This window comes from Petaurus breviceps, unplaced genomic scaffold (genome assembly GCF_028583685.1).
Source record: "Petaurus breviceps papuanus isolate PSGF00001 unplaced genomic scaffold, PetGlider_PUasm1.0 91133, whole genome shotgun sequence".
In the NCBI taxonomy this organism is placed as follows: domain Eukaryota; kingdom Metazoa; phylum Chordata; class Mammalia; order Diprotodontia; family Petauridae; genus Petaurus; species Petaurus breviceps.
This window is the reverse complement of record NW_027187419.1, coordinates 75,018,132-75,039,863: the sequence shown is the minus strand read 5'-3', so window position 1 is coordinate 75,039,863 and position 21,732 is coordinate 75,018,132. Positions and strand designations below refer to the sequence as shown.

Here is a 21,732-nt window from a genome sequence, read left to right as displayed (position 1 = left end):
AGATGGAGAGAGTCAAACACAATCAAGAAAACTTTAGCTCGGTATTTTAAAAGGAAAAAAAAAATCCTTCTATTTTAAAATCTCAATGGTGTCTTATTGCTTTTTAAAGTTAATGACTTAAAAAGTCTCCATTCTTAGTCTTTTTAATCTAATCAACTTATCCAAATAGAATCCCTATAGCTCTTTTTCTCCTGACTAAAAATTGCCATTTCATCTGACTCCCTTTAACTTGCTATTTTCTGGTTAATATTTTGATGTAATCCTTCAGAGATCCTTAACTATTCTCCCTGGCTTCAGAAAATAAATGTTAATTACCCTCATTTCAAATTTGAAAAACTAAACTGCCGGCTATTTAACAGTCTAAGTGGCTGTGATCCTCCCTTTAGTCTGCTTTGGCAAACACAGATAATGAAACTTGACCTCAACCTGAAACTTCTAAAAAGTCTGTACTGGCAAGACCCCTGTCTTTGGCTTCACATTTTATTCTAACCTTATATCTATGTATCTGCAAAAGGAATTGGAGCCTGAGCCTCCAACATCTATGCCTTTCATGATGTTTTGTTAAGTTTTAGAAACTTGTCATGAACATCTAATCTAGGTCGCCTTAAAAAAAAGTGCCTAGCATGTTTATTTTAACCAAAAATGATACGTTCCACATTTGTTTTAAAATAAGATAACTTGAGATAAAATTGCCCACGTACATTGTCCATGTACAAACAATATTTGTATGTGCACCGCGCTCATTTGCTCCAAATCTGCTAAGTATGATTAATTATTGACATTTATCAATTTAAAATTATCTTCACTTTTCATTTTAATATTTGAGTATATCTTCCTATTATAATCTTCTGGAGGACTGAAATTACACTAACGAAATGACCTAGCTACTCATGAATTTACTTAGTACCATTTTGAATTGCTCACCAAGGCAAAAACAAAAACAAAATCCCCTTTCTTCTTCTTTGTGTTTCTTAGTTCTTTGTTCCTTCGAATATATTTTGTTTTTCTAATGCATCAAAGGGATATTTGAGGGGCTAAAACAAGCAAAGAAGTTTCCATTAATCTGATCTCTTCCTCTCCCCAACCCCATCCCCACCCCCTGAAAAATAAGAGTAAATTGTATTGATTGCTGCTTTTCTCTGGATGCCTTTTTGTGTCACACAGGTGTTGTACAAAGAGAATCTGGGGACAGGAATCCCAGTCCCTATCACTCCAGAGATTGAGAGAGTGAAACACAATCAAGAAAACGTTAGCTCGGTATTTTGCCAAGGGAAAAAAAAAAAAAGATGCCATTTAACATTATAATAAAGTAGCCCTTAACAGCTTCAAAAAGTACTTGCCTCCCTTAGCTTTTTAATATCATTCCTATAGGGAGAGAAAAAAAAAGAGGTACTCTCACCATAATACTGCTACTTACACAATTTTTCCCCTTTTAAAAAATTTTGTTGTTACTGTTGAAAGGGAGGGAGGTGTTTAATTTTTAGACAATAACAAAAATTTTTCTAACAACTTCATACCCTGAATGATCATGTTCACTGCCCTAGAGCTCTTAAAATGGAAAAAAAAAATAACATACATCCCAGTAACCTCTTCAATTAAAACTTATTAGATCATCATCCACCTCCTTACTCCTTATCTCAGTTGCAATACCGAGGCATTGCAAGAAAACAGAGCTGATGCATAAAATTTACAAACCAAGGACTCCTATTCATTCCCACTTGTCTGGCTGCTTTCTCCTCATGCAGGTGTTATACAAAGAGAACCTGGGCAAGGGAACCCCCATACCTGTTACTCCAGAGATGGAGAGAGTCAAACACAATCAAGAAAATATTAGCTCGGTACTTTGGGGGAAAAAAAAATAAAAATCTCAAGTTTTTAACAATTTAAAAAAATAACACACATTAATTCTAGCTTTAATAAGAAAAGGAATAAGTTTGTGTGACTTCTTTTGTTAGCTCATTTGCTGCTGTTTCCTTTAGGACTGCTCTTTTAACATGATAATAAGACTGTTTTAATCCATAATATGAAAGTCCTACTTGTGGAAATAACAAATTTTCCTATAAAATACAATCTCTTCTTCCCACACCCTTCTTTCTTCCCCTCTCCTAAAAGTTCTATTTATTCCAATGGGCTTTGAAATTCTAGAAAAGTAGACCAAAAAAAAACTTATTTCACCTGAGCATTTCAGAAATATTAAGGTTGAATATTTTGTGGTATTTTTTTCTTATAACTTTTGGTTTTTCATTTGTCTTGTCAGTTTTACATAAGGAGAATGTTAGAACAATAATCTCTATTCCTCTCCTGTAGAGACAGTAACATAAAATCACTAATAGTTTTAGGCTCTAGTGACAAAAAAAAAAAAGGAATTTTCTTCTGAGTCCTAACCAAATATGATTGTTTCATTTTACAGTTTTATCTAAGCGTATGGACCTATTTTTTGGTATCCAAGTTCTTAATTGTATCCCATTTGTACACTGATTTTGTTCTGTTTAATGAAAGGACCAGTCTTTAAGCCTGGGGGGAAAGTACAATGTCAAACTCAGGCCTTGTGGCCCTCAGAGTTTATGGCGATAAGTTTTTCAAAGTTCTTGTCAGAATCATCCTTTCTCCCCATTACTAGATACCTTATTTCCAAGCTCCCAGGAGGAGGGAAACATTGAGATTTTTCATTCCAACAGTTTTTCCTGGTAGAGACAGAACCACCTTTTTGTAGAAGAGTTTAAGGCCCCTCTCTCTTACCAAAACTCTTATTTCAGACAAAGGGGAAAGGGATATTATAGATGGTAGCAAGGAAGGGAGGGGAGGGGAATCCTTTGTTTAATATTAGAATTAGCAAAATTCTGCCACAACAATAATGCAAGATGGATTTTTTTCCCTCCTCTATTTTTTGTCTGTTGATTAAGCTGACTTTAAGATCCAGGTTATGTCCTGGGACCAGTTCAAAGGTTTTTCTTCTATCTGAAGCAGTGGAACCCAAGCTTTATAGCACTTTTGGAGAAAAGTGGAAAATCAGTAAAAGATAGGGATTGGGGTTTTGACTCATAGGAAAAAAGTAGAAAAGCTCTTTTGTGGTCATTCAATCTCTTCCGGAAGGGCGGTAGTTCTCTGTCATGTGCATGGTTTTCTAGACCTTTCCAGTCTTAGAAAGACTTGTGTATTTGAAGACTGAATTGAGCCCCACAGTTTTAGGACAATGCAACTCATCTTAGATACTGCTTAACATACCCTCTCCATCCTAACCTTCCTTTTGTCCCAAGTGTTCTGCTATTCTGGTCAACTAAACAGCAGTGTGTGTGTGTTCGTATGATCATTTGGTAACATGCATTTTCTTTTCTTTTTTGATTTCTGCATTCCACGGTATCCTATAGGTTTTGTATAAAGAAAGTGTGGGGAAAGCCACCCCAACCCCTGTCACTCCAGAGATGCAGAGAGTCAAACGCAATCAAGAAAACATTAGCTCGGTATTGTCTTGAAAAAGAAAAGTGCTTCATAATTTGCAAAATAACCACTGCAGTTTGGTCTGCTCCTAACCTGTCCCAAGTTGTGTTTCTCCCAGATACACCCATACAAAAATTACTGCTGTTCCTAAATCCCTTTTGAATATTACAACAATGCCTTTGACTTCACTTGCACATTAACTTTTTAATAGCTTTTTTCCCAAAGAGCTGTTCTCACTCACAGTGATGGATTAAAACATGTAATTTTTCTAAGTGGGATTAATTCAATGATGTCTTATCTTGGTAACTGCCCTCAGTGATCTTTGGATGCATACATCTTTGTATCCCATAGGTATTATACAAAGAGGGCCTGGGAAAGGCAACCCCCACGCCTGTCACTCCAGAGATGGAGAGAGTCAAACGCAATCAAGAGAACTTTAGCTCGGTATTTTGAGAGAGAGAAAAAAAATATCTTTGAAAGTAACGAGCCTGCCAGATTTTTTTTCCTGCACCTAATTCATCCTTGTGTTTTCCAAACAACCTCTTCTCTGCATATCTCCTTTCCTTCTTGTTTTCCCCAATTAAAAAACAACAACCTGCTTTTCCTTTTAAAAGAAATCTTTTGCTTTATGGAATAACATGTTAACAATTTCCTCCCCCAAGGTGCTTTCTTTTCTGCAGTGATCATACTGAACAGTAACCCCAGTTAAGCATTGAGTTTCAGAAATAGTTGTCTGTGTTCTGATATCTGGATGCTTTCTTGGATCCCATAGGTTTTGTACAAAGAGAACATGAGAAAGGCCACCCCAACACCTGTCACTCCAGAGATGGAGAGAGCTAAGCGAAACCAAGAAAACATTAGCTCGGTATTTTCTAGGACCAAAAAAGATGTTGCAACTCCTTGGATGATAACATTTTAACACTTTAAAAATGTGTACTTTCTCTAGCTCTCAACCTAAAACAGTCACTCTAAAATTAACTGCCCTTTGTGTTTTTTCGGATTCAAAATTATCATACTAAGACATAACATTTTAATTCCCAGTGTTTTCTCTCCCTCCTTTTCGCCTCCCTGCTGCATTACTGTAGGGGGAAGGGAGGACACTCTTACATAACTGCTTCTCATAAATTGACTTCCTAACAATCTCTGACCTGTCCTCTGTGTTTATGATAAAAATGTGAAATGAGTAATACTCTGAAGGAATGCACTTTCTTTCATGTTACTGATGTGATTCATTTTGGCTTTCAGTAACTAGGGTACTTGGATTTCTATATTAACATATTAATTATAAAATAAAATGAAAACTTTCTCCAACAGGAACAAAATGTTGAGAAGAGAAAAATTCATCCTTTAAAAGAATGGCTAAATGTTTCTTGAAGCCTTTTTAAAGAAATGATAATTGTTGCTTTAAAAAAAAAATCTCAATATTGTTGCTTCCCAGTGATAATTCCCCCAAGAAAATTCTTTTGTAATGAAAAATATATTTAAATGAAACAAACCAAACATTGACCATTCTTGACGACATATGGTCTACCACCCTTCTGACAAGAAAAGGAAGGTCTTTATATCACCTTTAAGATTTAACACAAGCCCTAGGAGACTTTGATTTTCCAATTTTTTTCTATACAAAGAGGACTTGAGGACAAGAACCATTATACTTCTCCTAAAGAGAGTGACAGAGAATCACTAATAGGAAGGTCAATTCCTAGTAAATTCAGGAGGCTGGCACATTTTGTTGTATAATGTATCTGAAGTAATAAGACTCCAAATTAGTGTTCATGGTGAACCCCTACAATTTACTGTGACCCTAAATAAATCACTGAACCATAGCTCCCCTCTGTTCCTTCTATATACAGCAAGAATACTATCACTTTCACAGCACCTTTCACAGGATGATTGTGATATAATGATGTGAAATAGAATAAAATTCATATAGGGAGATACACACTTAAATTTTCAAGTGCTAGAAAAGTATAAGCTACATCAACTATTATACTCACATTAATTTTTTTAACTTTTTTCCCCAAAATTATGCTGTCCCCTTTCCTCTAATATAGAGATTTTTCAAAACCAAAGCTAGTCTTCATACTCTAAGAAAAAACAGAGGTGTGGGAGTGGCTAGGTGGCACAGTGAATAGAGCATAGGCTCTGGAGTCAGGAGGACCTGAGTTCAAATACGCCCTCTGACACTTGACACACTAGCCGAGTGACTTTGGGCAAGTCACTTAACCCCAATTGCCCTCCAAAAAGCAAAAAAATAAATAAATAAAAATAAAATAAAATAAAATAACAGAGGTGTGAGTTCTCACCATGGCCAACCCTTGCCAGCCCTGAGTCTTTTTTACTGATCTTGTTTCCCCAGTTAGTTCCTTTCAGCATCTGGCATACATGGGAAAGGTTTTAGGTCTCACAGGAAGTATGGCACTGTGAACATAACTCACTTAATTTCTCTGTTAGGTTCTATACTCTGATAGCTTCCGGAAACAAGTGCAAGGCAAAGCTGCCTATGTCTTAGATACCCCAGAAATGAGACGAGTAAGAGAGACCCAACGCAACATCTCAACGGTGAGTGACATAGTTGTTGTTGGGTTCGAGCGCCCATTTTGCTATCTCATATGGGACACCATCAGTTTACATCATTTTTTGCCGTAATGAAATTTCAGGTGAAATATCACGAGGACTTTGAAAAGCATAAAGGTTGCTTCACTCCAGTGGTGACTGACCCCATTACTGAGCGAGTGAAAAAGAATACACAAGACTTCAGCGACATTAACTACCGGGGTATTCAGAGAAAAGTGGTGGAAATGGAGAGAAAACGATCCGATCAGGATCAAGAGACCGTAACAGGTAAAAAGGCATATGACTTATAGGCATCCTTGGAGTCAGAGGGAAGCAGAGATCCAAGCTCGCTCTTGGACAGATGGGGAACTGAGGTCTAGGAAGGCGAAGGGACTTGCTTAGAGTCGCACAGTCACTGAATCATGAAGATGCCATTAGATCCCAGTTCTCTTGATTCCATTTGATATTCTGTCTAGATTATTCATATCAGGCCAAAAGGCAAAGAATTAAATGCTGGCAAATTTTAAAAGCTATCAACCAGAAAGACAGATGAAAAAATACGAAGGCCAAGGTTCTGGATGTGGGGTTAAGAAGTCCCTGAGAATAATCTTGATTATGACTGAAGCCATCTTGGTGACAAGCCTCCTGTAATAATATCTGACGATAAGTCCACGTAATGAATAATAATAACATCTAGTACTGGTGTCGTGCTTTAAGGTTTGTGAAGCACTTTACAAATATTATCTAATTTAATCCTCACAACAACTCTGGGAGGTAGGTGCTATTATTATTCCCATTTTACAGATGAGGAAACTGAGGCAGAGTTCATCAGTAAACATTTACTAAGGACCTCCTATGTTCTGGGCTCTGTGCTAAGTGCTGGGGATACAGAGAAAGGGAAAAGATAGTTCTGTCTGCAAAGAGCCCACAGCTAAGTGACTTGCCTGCAGTCACACAACTAGTAAGGGGCTAAGGCCAGATCTGAACTCAGGTCTTCCTGACTCCAGGCCCAATGTTCTGTGGACTGTGCCACTTAAGTTAAGACCTAGGAGGATCTCATAGGTCACCTAGTCCAACACTTCATTTTATAGATAAAAAATTTAGGCCTAGGCAGGTTATGTGACTTCTCCAAAGTCACGTATGTATTGAGAAGCACAGCTAGTATGTTCGTTCCCAGGTCCTCTCAGGATCCCCAAAACAGCAGACTTTCCACCCTATCACCTCAGTCAATCAATAAGTATCATCGATAAATACCTTCTATTTGCCAAGTACTCTGTTAGGTCCTGGGATGCAAATGCAAAGAACAAAAAATATCTCTCAAGGAGCTTCCATAGTATGAAGTATTTACAGGTATATAGCATGTATGTACCTGTAAGCATTTACACGTACATAGCATGTAGTTCCTATAAGCACTTACATAGTAATGAGGGAGGCAACACACGCATAGACAAATACACGTGCACAATAAAGATGGGGAGGAGTGCAAATAAATAGAAATTAGCTCAACATAAGGCAGTTGGAAGGGTTCCCCTGCTACAAGAGGTGGTGGAGGAGAATGAGGGGAGGCTGCACCAGGAGAATGGGAAAGGCTGACAGGAGGCGATCTTAAAGAAACGTAACAAGGTTTTCTTATTCCTTCCATACTTCCAAAAAAATCTGTGCTTTCATTGTTGTGGGTCCTCCTTACGTAAGCACAGAACCCAGTTGCCGTGGCCCTTAGTACATCATGTCATGAACTGCGACAGTCTCTCTGGTGGTAGGAATCTCTGGATTTAGCTAGCCCAGGTCTTAGGGACAGGACTGCCCTCCTGGAGCCTTTACAGAAGCAGCAAGGTGGCCCCTGGAAAAGAGCAGCCAGGTCTGGAGTCAGGAAGACCCAAGTTCAAATCCTGTTCCTGTCACTTACTAGTTATATGACCCTGGGCAAGTCACTTAACCTGCTTGCCTCAGTTTCCTCATCTGCAAATGGGGATAATAATGGCACCAATCTCCAGGATTGTCGTAAGAATCAAATGAGATACAATTTGCAAAAGTGCTTAGCACAGTGCTTGGCACATAGTAGGCCCTATTTCAATGCCATTCCCCAGTTGTGTAGGACATGCCAAAGCTTGTCCTTCCCTGGTAATAGCCTTCAGGGAAACCAGAGTAGGAAACAGGTAGAGGAGAATGGAGGATAACGGTGGGGGTGGGAAAGGAGATAGAGCAAGAAAAGTAATGGAGTAAGCCCCAGCAGGGGGAAAGGCTGCCGAACTAGTACAAGAGAAGCTTCCTTTAGTTTGTCATGTGCTGAAGTGAAAGATCCCTCAACTTCCCCTCCTTTTATAGTGATCTGGGAAGAGGTTTTTTGCCTTTGCATCCCCAGTGCTCCACACACACTGTAACCTCAAAATTCCTATTTAATTGAACTGAGATTATTCGAAGGCATTCCTAATAATAAATGGTAGCAATAATAATTCTCATTTATGACGTGCTTTGAGGTACAGAGCGCCTTGTACACCCGCCTCCTCGGCTACCCAATTCTGGTGCAGTGCTGGCTCTGCCATCTCCCATTACAAAGGAGGAAACTGAGGCTCAGAGAAGTAGTGACTTATCCAAAGGGGTCACAATAAGCAAGTGGTTGAGCCAGGACTCGATTCCAAGTCTGCCCCCAAGGGTGCTACTGTTCCCAACATAGCTTACTTCTATACTCCCTGTTCTTTCTGGGAACAAAATAGTATTTTTCCCCGGTCTATCAATCAAGCATTTCTTAAATGCCTACTGTTCTAGGCATGGAGGATGCAAAGACAAAAATGAAAGTCTCTGAACCCAAGAAGCTTACTTACGTCTGCTTGGGAGAAACTGTGTGCATAAAAGATATAAAAAAGTAAACAAATGGAAGATAAATTTGGGGGAGGCACTAGTAATGGGACTGGGAAGAATAAGCACCTACTATGTGCCGGGCATTGTGATAATCGCCAAACAGATATGATCTCAGTTGATGACAAGCAGCTGGGGAGATAAGGAAAAACCTCATTTAGAAATTGATGCTTGAATTCTGATTTTTAATTTATTCTGCTATCTATTTCCATTTCTCTGGGGGAGGGAAGAGAAAAAAATAAATTTCATGGTAACTTTATTATGTATTTAAAAGGAATAGCAAATTGTACATAATAGATTTTTGCAGCTTCATGTACCATCATCTTTTTTAATATATTGTGTTATGGAAATACTTGATTTAGTCCATAAATTAAAAATTAAATAAAAATTAAAAAAAAATTAATTGATGGTTGAACTAAAGGAAACAAGGGAGTCTTTCAGGCAGGGATTTGAAGGAGAGGAATTGAAATAGTCTCATAGAGTCAATGAGTTCCTACAATTTATGTTTCCCTAAAAGGCTTACGAGTATGGCGCACCAATCCTGGCTCAGTTTTTGACTATGACCCAGCAGAAGACAATATCCAGTCCCGAAGCTTACACATGGTCAATGGTAAGTAATTCTTTGAAAATGTTTGACAACAAAACAATCAGGCAGATCATTCCATTCTGTGTGTCTCATAGAACGTATAACTTGCCAAATTTCTGCCAGAAGAATAGTTTTTTTTTTTTCAGGCCCTGAAAGCCAGTTCTCTCCAAATTTTCCATTTTCCTATCATAAAACTGATGCAAAAGCCAAAAGCATTACCTGTATTTGGTTCAAACTGATAAAATATTTTATTCCATATGTATGTGTGTGTCGTCATTTTTTTTCAGTTTAGCATATGTAAAAAATCATTTTAAATTTTTTATTTTTAAATTTAAACTAAATACCATCATTTTGTTTCTTTCACGTTTCTGTGTTGACCTTATACTACTAATCCTTCCTCCCATTTAAAAAGTAAAGAAAAAAGGAACAAAAACAAAGAATATGTTTTTTATTAAAAAAATTTTTTTTTTTTTGCTTTTTGGAGGGGGGAGGGCAGGGCAAATTGGGTTAAGTAACTTGTCCAAGGTCACATGGCTAGTAAATGTTAAGTGTAACAAAGAATATTTTTTAAAGAGGGAACAGACCTACCAAGTGAGAAAATATTTAGTAAACACTTAGTATTTCTTCCTCCTCCTTAAATTTGGAATAAGACTTAATATAGTCAATCCCATAATTGACACTGATATTACTGCATTCAGATTGAGGTTACTATCTATTTTTAGTCAAAAGAAAATTATACTCCTTAAAATCACTCTCCTCATTTTTTCCCCTCCTGTTTCTCACTCACATTAGTGCAAGCTCAGCGTCGGAGCCGTGATGCATCTCGATCTGCCAGTGCATTGAGCATCAGTGGTGGAGATGAGAAATCAGAGCATTCAGACCACCACCTTTCCCATTACAGCAATGGAGGTGGGGTCTTCTTCTCAGCAACTTCATCAGGTACTGTAGTAGAAATACATGGACCTTGTCAAGTGGGTACAAGGAATATTTGGTAAATGTAATTTATAATTATAAATATTTGGTAAATAATTATATAATTCAATTAAAATCAATTGATCTCTTTATTTCTTATGTGCATGTGGTAAGGCATAAAATGTGCTTTTCTTATTAAACAGGGGATTTAGGAAGGTTTCCTGAAAGTCCTATATATAGTAAGATCTAGAATTTATTCTCATTGATATTGAATATGTGATTCAGGGAAAATCATACCTCCAAAGACCCATGAATGGTAAACTCTAAAATGTATTTCTTTTCATGTTGAATGACTGGTTCACAATGGTTTATTGAAAGCCAGTTGAAAATGACTGAATTGAGAAAATCTGACCTAGGGACTAAAGCTAGTGGACTGTAATAAATACACTTAAACAACAGTGAGTTAATTTTTAGAGCAAATGGAAAAGTCATTATGTTGTGGTTTTGTTTCTTTGTTTCTTAGCAGAAGGAACTTAGATTTTTATCCCTTCCTCGAGATTTTGGCTTTATAGGCAATCGGCAGATGATCCAAGTTTTGGAAAGGAAAATTCAGCTGTTGAAAGTACAGAACCAGTGGTTTGTGACCAACGTTTCCTTACCAGGATTAACTGTCTCTCTTTCTTACAGCTTACAAACATGCAAAAACTACAGAACTTCCACAGCAAAGGTCATCTTCTGTTGCTACCCAGCAGACAACAGTATCTTCTATCCCATCCCACCCTTCTACTGCTGGAGTAAGTGAATTGAAAATAATGTGCTTGAAAATAGTTTTCCTCCCAAAACTCATTTATTGACTTTTATAAAAATAATCATAGAATTCTAAGATAAGGAGAAACCTTAAAAGTTTTTTTCCCCTATAAAATGATCCTTCTAAGTCACCATGGTCCATTACATTGGTGTGCTAGGCACACCAAATAGTAGAAATTAAAAAAAAAAACAAATAGAAAGACAGTCCCAACCCTTTTAGGAGTTTATATTCTAATGGGAGAAGACAATACCAAAAAAAAAGGGGAAGCTGAAAAGGGGAGAGCAGAAGAAGGCAAAGTACCTGTTAAAAAGGGACAAATACAAGCTGTGCTAAAAAATACCATTGTATTACCAAACATTTATTTGGGAGAACCTTGTTTTCTCTGAAAATATAGTATTTGTATAAATGGTGAGTCTTATTAGCCATTATTTTACAATTTGGCCATATCTGGCACATCATCATCCTAAAAACATTCCATCCAGATTAAATATAAAATTTGTGATACATAATGGGCTAGGAAATAAACTTTAGGAAAGGAATGTTTTACCAGGTCTCCTCTCCCTCTGAGGGTCTCCAGTCAATGACAGTGGTAAAACAAATCACTCCCACTCTCTCTTCACCCCCACCTCGCCAGTCCTTCCCCCAGTACCGTATCATCCACCCACAGGGCTCTTCCCCCTTCACTCCATCAAAGGCTTGGCTGAACCTCCTCAGAGGAACAACCCGGGCTTAGTGCCCAGCTGTTTGGAGAGCCTAAGCTAAGGATGGGGTCTCTAAGGAGGTCAACTAAAAAGAAACACTACCACTATTTGTTTAAGAAACAGCAAGGACTAGCACTCTAAGGCTTAAACAGGCTTCCTCACCCTAGAAGTTAACAGATATTTTGTCCCCACTTGACCTCTTCCCCCATTCCCTTTTCTTACCCCCTTCCTAGGGCTGTCCCAAAATCAACATCAAAGCTTTTTCTGTTCTTAGAATCCAAGACATTTTCCCCTACCTACTTTTGAGCTCTGCCTCTGCAGTTGAAAAAAGTAATCCTACCACCATCTAAAATCCAAATTAGAGAGACTATAGACCACAATTGGAGGGAGAATTGCCTTTAGTTGGACAAATGTGATTTTTCATGTATAATAATTAAAGTATCTATTTTAGTTTGGGCCACTGAACACTGATGACCCTAAAAATATTAGCTATTTGGAACCTGTCTCCAGCTCCATATACATTACAATATAAACTCCTTGAGGGCAGGGACTGTGATGCTTTTTTAAACTTAATCCCTAGTATTTAGCCTAAGACCTGGCATATAGATGGGTCTTTTTTTTTTCATTCATTCATTCATTAAACACTGGAGGAGCTCAATAAATATTTCTTTAATGTATGAATGAATAAAATAATTAAAACATTTATTTAGTTAGCCAGTATGAAATGAAAGACTTAAAAATAAATGTGGGCTAACACTGAAAAATCATTAGCTCACACTATAAGTTCTAAAGTTGGGAGAAAATATGCTGTAATTAAAAATAATAGCTGGCATTTATATAGTACCTACTATGTTCTAGGTACTATGCTTTATAAATATTATCTAATATGATCCACACAACAACCCTGGGAGGTAGATGCTATCATTATCCTCATTTTACAGTTGAGGAAATTGAGACAAACAGGGGTTGACTTGCCCAAGGTCACACAGCTAGTCTGAGGTAGCATTTGAATTCATGTCCTCCTGACTCCAGGCCCAGCTGTCTATCCACTGAACCACCATCTGCTTTAAACCATAGAAGTATTGTAGCAGTTCTTCAAAGGTCTGAACTCTCTGCTTTAAAAAGAAAAAAAAAAAAAGAAAAGATGATTTCACATATTGCTCCTTGCCTTTTAAGGAATGGATGTATTAAACTTCTTGACAAATTAAAGTTGTATTTATTTGGGAGAACCTTGTTTTCTCTGAAAATATAGTGTTTGTATAAATGGTGAATCTTGTTAGTCTCCTTAATTTACAAATCAATATTGTGCTTTTCTCTCTTCCTGATGCCACTAACAGAAAACCTTCCGGGCCATGTATGATTACATGGCTGCCGATGCAGATGAAGTATCCTTCAAAGATGGCGATGCCATTGTCAACGTTCAAGCTATTGATGAAGGCTGGATGTATGGCACCGTGCAGAGAACGGGCAGGACTGGGATGCTGCCGGCTAACTATGTGGAAGCCATTTAAACATGTAATGCCAATCGTCAGGGCTTCCAAACATGGTCCTCTATGCTATAATAATCCATTATTACCTGGCAGCTTCCAAGCTGTCTCATTGCTTTCCCTTTATGATGAGTTTCTTCTTGATCCTTTTCTCCATAAAACTATGGAGATTTTAAAAATTCTCTAGCCAAACAAATGACAAACACCAATCTCACTCATCATTAAACTAGAAACATTTTATGCAACGCTGGCTGGACTTGCATAAACTTTGGACAATGTAATTAAACTTGTCACTTACACATAAATCTTTACCTAAGAAAAATTGTCATCTGGCAATTTGGGGGCTTTTGAAAAATGAAATTTTCAAATAAACTTTGGTTTTGGAATGAGTTGAACTTTAGAAAATTCAACATATAAAAAAGGCTACTGCTATGTCAAATTATTGGCCTTTCTTGTCCTGAGACCTAGTCTTTTTGGCATTGTGAAAAATGTTTTACTTTATTCTTTTTTTTGAAGCAAGAACATACAAGTTAAAATAACCACAATGCAGAAAGAAGCCCCTTTCCTCTTCTCCTCCCTGCTTATGAATGCTAATGCATGCATCTTTTCAGTCAGGTGTTCTGGGGCATAAAGCTGATGTTTTCTGTAAATTAGAAATAAAGTTCACATTTCTGCAACCAACTTGGCTGATTTAATTGGGAATGCTGACATAATTCACTGCTTGGGGGAGGTGCAGGGATTCACAGAAGAATTCTGAGTACCAAAGAGATGAAACAATAGGACATTTACTTAGCAGGTTTAATTTCCCAGGGTTAGAGAGCTGTGGTGCTGGATAGGACAAGAGACAGTGAGGGAGGCAGGAAGATCTGGGTTCACATCCTGCCTCCTCCACTGCTCCTGTGACCATTAGCAAGGCAACCACTCAGTGCCCCCAGCAATTCACCAAAACTGAAAGTTGCAGAGCAGGCGACACCTATATTGGCAGAGGAAAGAAAAGAGGCAAAGAAGGATTTGTATAGGCATATACACTGTGCTAAAAGTGCTTTTTACAAATGTCTTACTTGAACCTCAAAACAACCCTGTGAGATAAGTGCAATTATTATCCCCATTTTACAGTAGAGGAAACTGAGGTAAATAGAGGTTAAGTTTGCTCATTAGAGGTTCCCTACACCAATGAAATCATAATTCTGAGACCCTTTGCCCCTTTAAAAGAAATCCATTCCAAAACTGAAGAAAGAAGTCTATCTTGCTTGTCTGAAGACAACCATTGGCAGGAAGGGAGGGAAGCAAGGGATATAACTAGAATCTGGCAGAAATCACATAAACAAGTCTGGTCACAGGTATAGGAAGATATCAATCAGCACTGGTTTATGGGAGATGGAAGTTTCTAGCATAGAAAACTTCAGACAGATTCCAGAAAAGGGAAGCGGTACCAAGAAGAAGGGAGCACATCGAGAAATGAGAAAACCTGCTTCAAAAAACACCAGGCCTCCCAAAACAGGCTTTCCTGAACTATGGCACAATACATAGTTTTTTTTATAATTTCATGGGACTCAGAAAATGTTCAAATCCTAGATATCCTTTAAAATGAGGAATTCTTAACCATTTTTGTGTCATGGGCCCCTTTGGCAGTCTGGTGAAGCTTGCAGACCCTTCTCAGAATCATGTTTCAAAATGCATAAATAAAATAGAAAGGAGAAAAAAAAAGCATTGGATCCCAGGTTGTCTCTACTTCCAACTACACTTATAAAGAGAATTTAACCTAACTCAACTCATTTTTTTTCATTTTTCAAATGCTTTATTAACTTCTGATTTACATCATTCATTTCCACCAGATTTTGAGTTGCACATTTTCTCTCTGTTTTTCCTCTACCCACCGCCCCAAAATAGCAGTCCCACAGTAAATCCCCTCCTCCAATTTGCTCTCTCCCATATCTTCTCTCATACCCCCTTTGACTTTTCCAGTAGGGCATGGTGGATGTCTATGGCCCAGTGCCTGTATATCTTATTTTCCAATTACATGTAAAATAGTATTATTAATAGTATATATATATATATATGTAATATACATATATACATATATATATGTGTATATACTCCCTTGTCACCCCCCCTGAAAAGATAAGCAGTTCAGTATAGGTTGTACATGTATAGCTTATGCAAAACATTAACATAGTTGATATATTGTAAGACTGACTATATTTCCCTCCCTCCTATCCCACCTTCCACTAGTTCTATTCTCTACTTTGATCTCATCCCTTTTCAAAAGTAGGTGCTTCCAACTTCCCTCCCCCCCAGCCAGCCCTCCATTCCATCATTCTCCCTCTCATCCCCCTCCCCTCTACTCTCCTAACTCAACTCTTTAAAAGAACCTATTAAACTTTAAGAAAAAAAAACCTGCATGCACTTCTAGAAAGATGGTTGAAAAAAGAGAAGCTAAGGGCTTCTCTAATCCTCTCATTACCTGCTTACAACACTACCCAAACCCGTCCTCATCCCATCAGTGAGAGGAGAGCAAAAGCAGAAGAGGTAACAAGCAAACCTTTTGACCTTAGGTGGGAAAACTGAACAACTGAAGCAACTGACACTTCCCCCCAAAATAATAGATCTGGAAAACAAAGCAAGACTGGCCAGCTCTCTCCATCTTTTCTTACCTCTGCTGCCATCTGCTATGCCCAACCGGTGATACTCCCCCCAGCTCCCTAATCCTAACACCCTGCCTCAAAGGACAAGCCACAGTTCTGTTTCGGCCAACTCACCCATGACCAGAGATGCAGCTGAGCCTCATAATCAGAAGTTAAGATGGCTCAGGTTGCTTTGGGAACCACCCCTCTCCCCATAATCTGACTGGAGTCACACTTCTCCCAATCCTCAGGAAAGCAGGCCTAGACTTCTACCGCCTTAGAGCAAGAGAAAAATCCTTTCCCAATATTTCTAGATCCTACTACCTGAGGAATTGCTACCTCCCCCTGCCACTCACACTTTCCTTCCCCATTTCTCCCCCATTCCCATTACCACCACCAGACCACATTTACCGTAGTGTTTTACTCTCATCCCCGAACCTGACAAAAGCATTTCCTCCCCTATCTCCTTTACCCCCCACCTGGATCACCCCACTGAAAGAATAACTCCCAATCTTGTAGCTTATTGATTGATTTATTGATAGAAGTATCAAAGGATAAATGAAATTGAATCATAAATACCTTAAAATAAATTTAAAGTTACAAAAGATGAGGGAGTAACTAAGTGTAATGTAATGCCAAGCAGAGACAACTTTCCAAGGTTCAAAATACCAGCATAGGTGCTCTCCATTTTATTCAGTGACAAACCAAGAACAGAGAAGATCAAAACATGACATCATTCCAAATACAGCATTTACTAAGGGTGATTAAATAATCTCCAAGTACTACCCCACCCCAGGACCTTCCAATCATTCAATCAATTACAAAATCCCTGTTCTAAATACTACTCCACCCCTAGGCTGTACCTTCATTTAGTCCACCACAAAGCCCCTCTTCTCAAATGGAGATTAGTTTCCAAACATAAGTAAAATACATTCATTTGTTCAACCATAGAACACAAAAAGGTCAAAAGTTCCCCACCCCTGGATCACAATTCAATCTACCCCAGAGTTACATCAAGTTTAAGCACAGCACTTAATACCCAAATTGAGGTCTTTTCTTCATCTTGACACAAGGCAAGTTCTCAGCAATCTTAGTTCCTGGGGAGACAAGGCTTAGCAAGGCCACAAGATACATTGCCAGTCTCTTCATTAATTCATCCTCTGTCTGCAGAACAGTCCTAGAACCCCTGAAAACATTAGCAAAACCCTCTCCCAGGATTTCTGTAAACATACAACAAGAAAATCCTTCTTCAGGGCTTCTGAACCAACAGAAAGGTTCCCAGACCCCTGCAACAACAGCGCTGTCCTTCACAGTGGACAGTATTCACTCTCTGTTTGCAGGACAGTCTCAGGGCTTCTTAACCAAAAGCCAGGTTCCAGGACTTCTTCAACAATAGGACTGTCTTTCACCAGTGGACAAATCTGGCAAAACAACATCAAAACAGACAGACAAAGTACCAGCAAAACAGCCATGTCTCCTCAGTCCTTGGCAGCTCAGGGGGCAGGTCTCAAAAGTCCAGGGCAATTCAAAGTGGCCCCCAGCAATTCTCTCAGTCTCTCTCTCTGCCTCCACAAGGGTGCTGCTTTCAAAAAGTTATTCTGCCTCTCTCTTGTCTCTCCAAATCTACGTCACCAGCTCCTCCCAGTTCAGGACTCTCTTTTCACATCAACAAGTCCATCCCACAGGTGGGATTAACAAGCTCTGGGTTTTAACACAATCAATTTGAAAAACCAAGCCAATACAGAGGAATCTTTAAATGCCATTACTATCACACTAAGGAAATTGCAAAATGGTGTCCAAGGGCTACAAACATCCACGGAAATTGCAAATAATAGAATAAACAAAGTAGAACAGAGTAAGAAAGAAAAATAAAACTGAAGAATAAACACAAATTTTAATAGAACTGAACAACCAAGTAATGGCATGCAGAGCAAAATAATAGATTTGAAAGACAAGAAAGAAGCATAAAAAATATTAAAATGGGATATCCAAAAATTGGGGGAGGAGAAGATTAGATAATTGTATTCAATGATCTCAATAGAGAAAAGTTTCCAGAGTTCACAAGATCAGGTAACCATATGAAAGAAGAGGATTCAAAGGATTCCAGTGACACACACATGTAGCTATCCAGCAATATACTTAAATACATCCACATATATGTATTTATTAAATACATACAATTCAGACATGAGGTTAACTTGGAAGGAAAGACTCTAGCAACTGGATATGTCATCAGAAAAAGTTTCAAGAAAAAAAGTAAAATTATGTTGATCCTTGAAGGAGTCTTGAAAAGGAGATTGAGGGAGTGTATTACAGGTATGAGAGACAGAACACTGCAAAGGCATGGAGCCCAGAACAGCAAGGAAGCCATTTTAGCTATATATTAGAGAAAGGGTAGAGTGGAGTAAAGTGCAAGAAGGCTAGAAAGGTAGGATAAGCCAGGTTGGGAAGAGGATTAAATGTCAAAGAGTGGAATTGATATTCAGTCTTAGAGAGTAACTCAAGAATAGGGCATGGGGCATAGGGAGGAGATGGTAACAAGAAAATGAGTTTGGTGACTGTGTGGAGGATGGATAGGAATGGGGAAAAAAAAAGGTAGAGATACCAACTACCATACTATAGCAATAGTTCAGAGAAGAGGTGATGAGTCCCGAACTACCATGGTAAGTGAGTAGGAAAAGGGGACAGATGCAAGAAATGTGGAGGTAGAAACAATATCTGGCAACTGATTTGGGGATTTCCAATTCAGCAAAACTACAAAAATACAAAGAAAAGGAAAAATTCTACAAACCTCAAGGGAAAAAAAGGAAATTATATTTTAAAATATTAGAGTAGCATAATCTTTTCAAAAACAGAAGAAAACCATCAAAGGGCATAAATTTTTTGAAATAAACTTTTATTGTTACCTATGTCTGCCACCGTATTCTCTCCCACTCCCTCCAAAAGAGGCATCTGTTTTAATACAGAACATAAAAGAGGAAGATAAAGATTAGCAAAACTAACCACCATCTTGAAAAAGTCTGATGTTATATACAGTGTTCTACCAAACAAGAGGGTCTATCAGGTGAGGGCTAAGTAAGGGGTGAGGGTTGAAGCAGGAATCTTCTCATATTTCTTTTTGGGGATCAAACTTGGTTATTACAATTTCTGAAGCATCACTTCTACTGTATTCTAGTTATTGTTTCCATTAAAGGAGGTCATCTCAAATGAATTAGGAATAGAGGTGATTATAAAAGAAGATCATTTCAATTATATGCACAATTCAGAAAGTTTAACAGGCCACGTGAATGCAACACAACCACACACATACATACAGACTGAAACACCCTCAAGTAAACTAAAGACTAGGTGGGGTCCTCAACTTTGGTACAATTTTTCTTTTCTAGTCATTCATTCCAATTTTGAGATCATCTTTCCTGTGGTTTAAGCAAATTCCTTTTAAAATAATAAAACTTTATTTCCCAAAGCAATTTAGGTTATCGGATTCCATTTATTTTTAAAAAGTTTACATCATATTTAATTGATTTACTTAAAGCTCTTTTGTAGATTTGGAATAAATTCATTTTATTACTAAATTGGAAACTCTTACTCTCATTACAACAGTCATATCCATATGCAAAAACGTTTAGTTGACAATAGTTTGTGAGACCAGAGCCTTCTTCACTAAGGTCTCTTTTCTTCAACTATAAGTATTTATTTCCATGCTTTGTCCTCCATTAGAATGTACACTTCTTGAGAGCAAGGACTGTTTTTGCTTGTCTTCATACATGTCAGGGCTTAGCACCCTGCCTGGGACATAGACTATTAAATGCTTGACTGATTAGAATATTTACACAGTTAAATTTTAAAATCCCCCCAAGATCAAAAGTCCACCTCCTCTTGAAGCTAAGTGTTTTCCCAAATTCTCTCCTTTAGAAGAGGTTTGGAGAATAAGCCATATCCATACAGTGGCGGCTATGCTTTGAGCAGGACCTAAGATCATCATAGGATCATGGATTTGAAGCTGGAAGTGACCTCAGAGGAATCATTTGGTCCAACACTCATTTTGCAAACGAGGTCCAGAAAGATAAAGTGAGTTGTGTAGTGGATAACAGAACAGCATATGGACCCAGGTCTTCTGATTCTCAATTCAGGGTTATATTCTCTTCCAACTTACTTCCTGACCATTTTAAAATTGTTTTAAGAGAATAGTGCTGTGGAAAGAGCATTGGGAACTAAGGACATAGCTTTGATTAAGAGTACATGTCTGGGGCTGCTAGGTGGCGCAGTGAATAAAGCACCAGCCCTGGAGTCAGGAGAACCTGAGTTCAAATCCGGCCTCAGACGCTTAACACAAAACTAGCCATGTGGCCTTGGGCAAGTCACTTAATCCCAATTGCCCCTCCAAAAAAAAATACTCATCTGCATCTATACCTGTATTCCATCATCTCTACTATGGGGCAGGGCAAACTTATGCTTCATCCTTGGAGGTATGATTGGTTGTTAAATTAGAACATTTAAGTCTTTTCCTAGTCTGCTAGCTTTACTCTGCATTCATTCATCCTATCTCTAAACATCACATTCCAATATAGCAATTAATTCCCCACTTGATGGGTACCTATTTTCTGCCCTCAACTACAAAAATAGTTCTAATTTTTTACATAGGGCCCTTGCCTGATAGTAATATCACTGAGTCAAAGGAAATATATAATTTAAGTGACCTGGAATATAAATTGTTTTCCAGAATGCTTGAACCAGTTCACAATTCCAATAGTGCAAGTATGACTGTCCTGCTGTAAGGGTTATGGGATTTAAAGATCTTCCATGCCCCATTGGACTTGCTGACATAGCAGGAAGGGGTGGAGCAAGAGGAAGCAGAAGCCAAAGTACAGTTCCTGTGGTGGCTAGCAGTGGTGGCAAAGGCGGCGGCAGCAGCAGAGGCAGCACGAAGCCCTTTTTGAGTCAGCCAGAATTTCTGCTAAGGACTCCTGCTGAGGACTGCCAGGGGCCGGAGCTGCTGGGAGCGCGCTTCCTGGACGCTGGGTGGTTGCTGTGAGTGGGGAGAGGAGGACCTTTGCCTGAGGTAGCCTGTTCTGTTTTAAAGGCTTGAGAATGTGGGTGCTTTCTACTTTATCTACCTGTGCCAATGTCATAACTACTCTGATGGCTTTCACTTTCTGGTTTTGGGACTCAGTCTTTTGGTATTTTAATAAATTTTCTAGCTTATTCCCCCATATGGCAAGCATGATGTATTTTGTGATGGATAATTATATCAGCATATCTGTAATTTCCATAGGCATTGTTGTTACACCTGCCAGCCATGTTGCCTCCAGCAACTAATTTGCCTATCAGACAAATGTGAAATGAAGTGTTATCTTAACTAGAATTTGATAAGTAACTTGGACACTATTTGTTCATGTGGTTGATAGCTAAGGCTCTTATTTATAACAACATCTAATATATCTTGAGTACTGAATACTTAAGAAAAATTTGCTAGTTGTTTTTCCAAATGGCTTTACTTTTGTTAAAATCCTAAAATTATAATAAAAAATTTTCATTGTCTTATGAACATCCATTGTTTAGGAGAGAAATTCTACACATAGCCAAAATTTTATTAAAGGCAGATATCTTAGGTGAAAGGTGTTGGTCTAAGCTGGTCTAATTTGTGCCAGACAGTTTTCTAGTTTTTAAGTGGCATTTGGTTACTCCTAAGTCTTTCCATTTTCACCAAAAAACAAACCTCCCAAACAATCCCTAAATCACTCATACACACATGCACAAAGGG

General features: G+C 38.2%; 1 protein-coding gene across 1 annotated transcript in view; it reads left to right on the top strand.

Moving 5' to 3' along the window:
* NEB (nebulin) overlaps positions 1 to 14,025 on the top strand; it is a 231,362-nt gene extending 217,337 nt beyond the window's left edge. The window contains 12 exon segments of the mRNA XM_069080869.1: positions 1 to 41; positions 1,165 to 1,257; positions 1,746 to 1,838; positions 3,369 to 3,461; positions 3,790 to 3,882; positions 4,211 to 4,303; positions 5,893 to 6,000; positions 6,099 to 6,282; positions 9,368 to 9,460; positions 10,229 to 10,375; positions 11,036 to 11,142; positions 13,195 to 14,025. The exon segment at positions 1 to 41 is cut by the window's left edge and continues 12 nt beyond it. Coding sequence (XP_068936970.1) covers positions 1 to 41; positions 1,165 to 1,257; positions 1,746 to 1,838; positions 3,369 to 3,461; positions 3,790 to 3,882; positions 4,211 to 4,303; positions 5,893 to 6,000; positions 6,099 to 6,282; positions 9,368 to 9,460; positions 10,229 to 10,375; positions 11,036 to 11,142; positions 13,195 to 13,368 — 1,319 coding nt within the window. The 3' untranslated portion in view covers positions 13,369 to 14,025.
* The last annotated feature ends 7,707 nt before the right edge of the window (positions 14,026 to 21,732 follow it).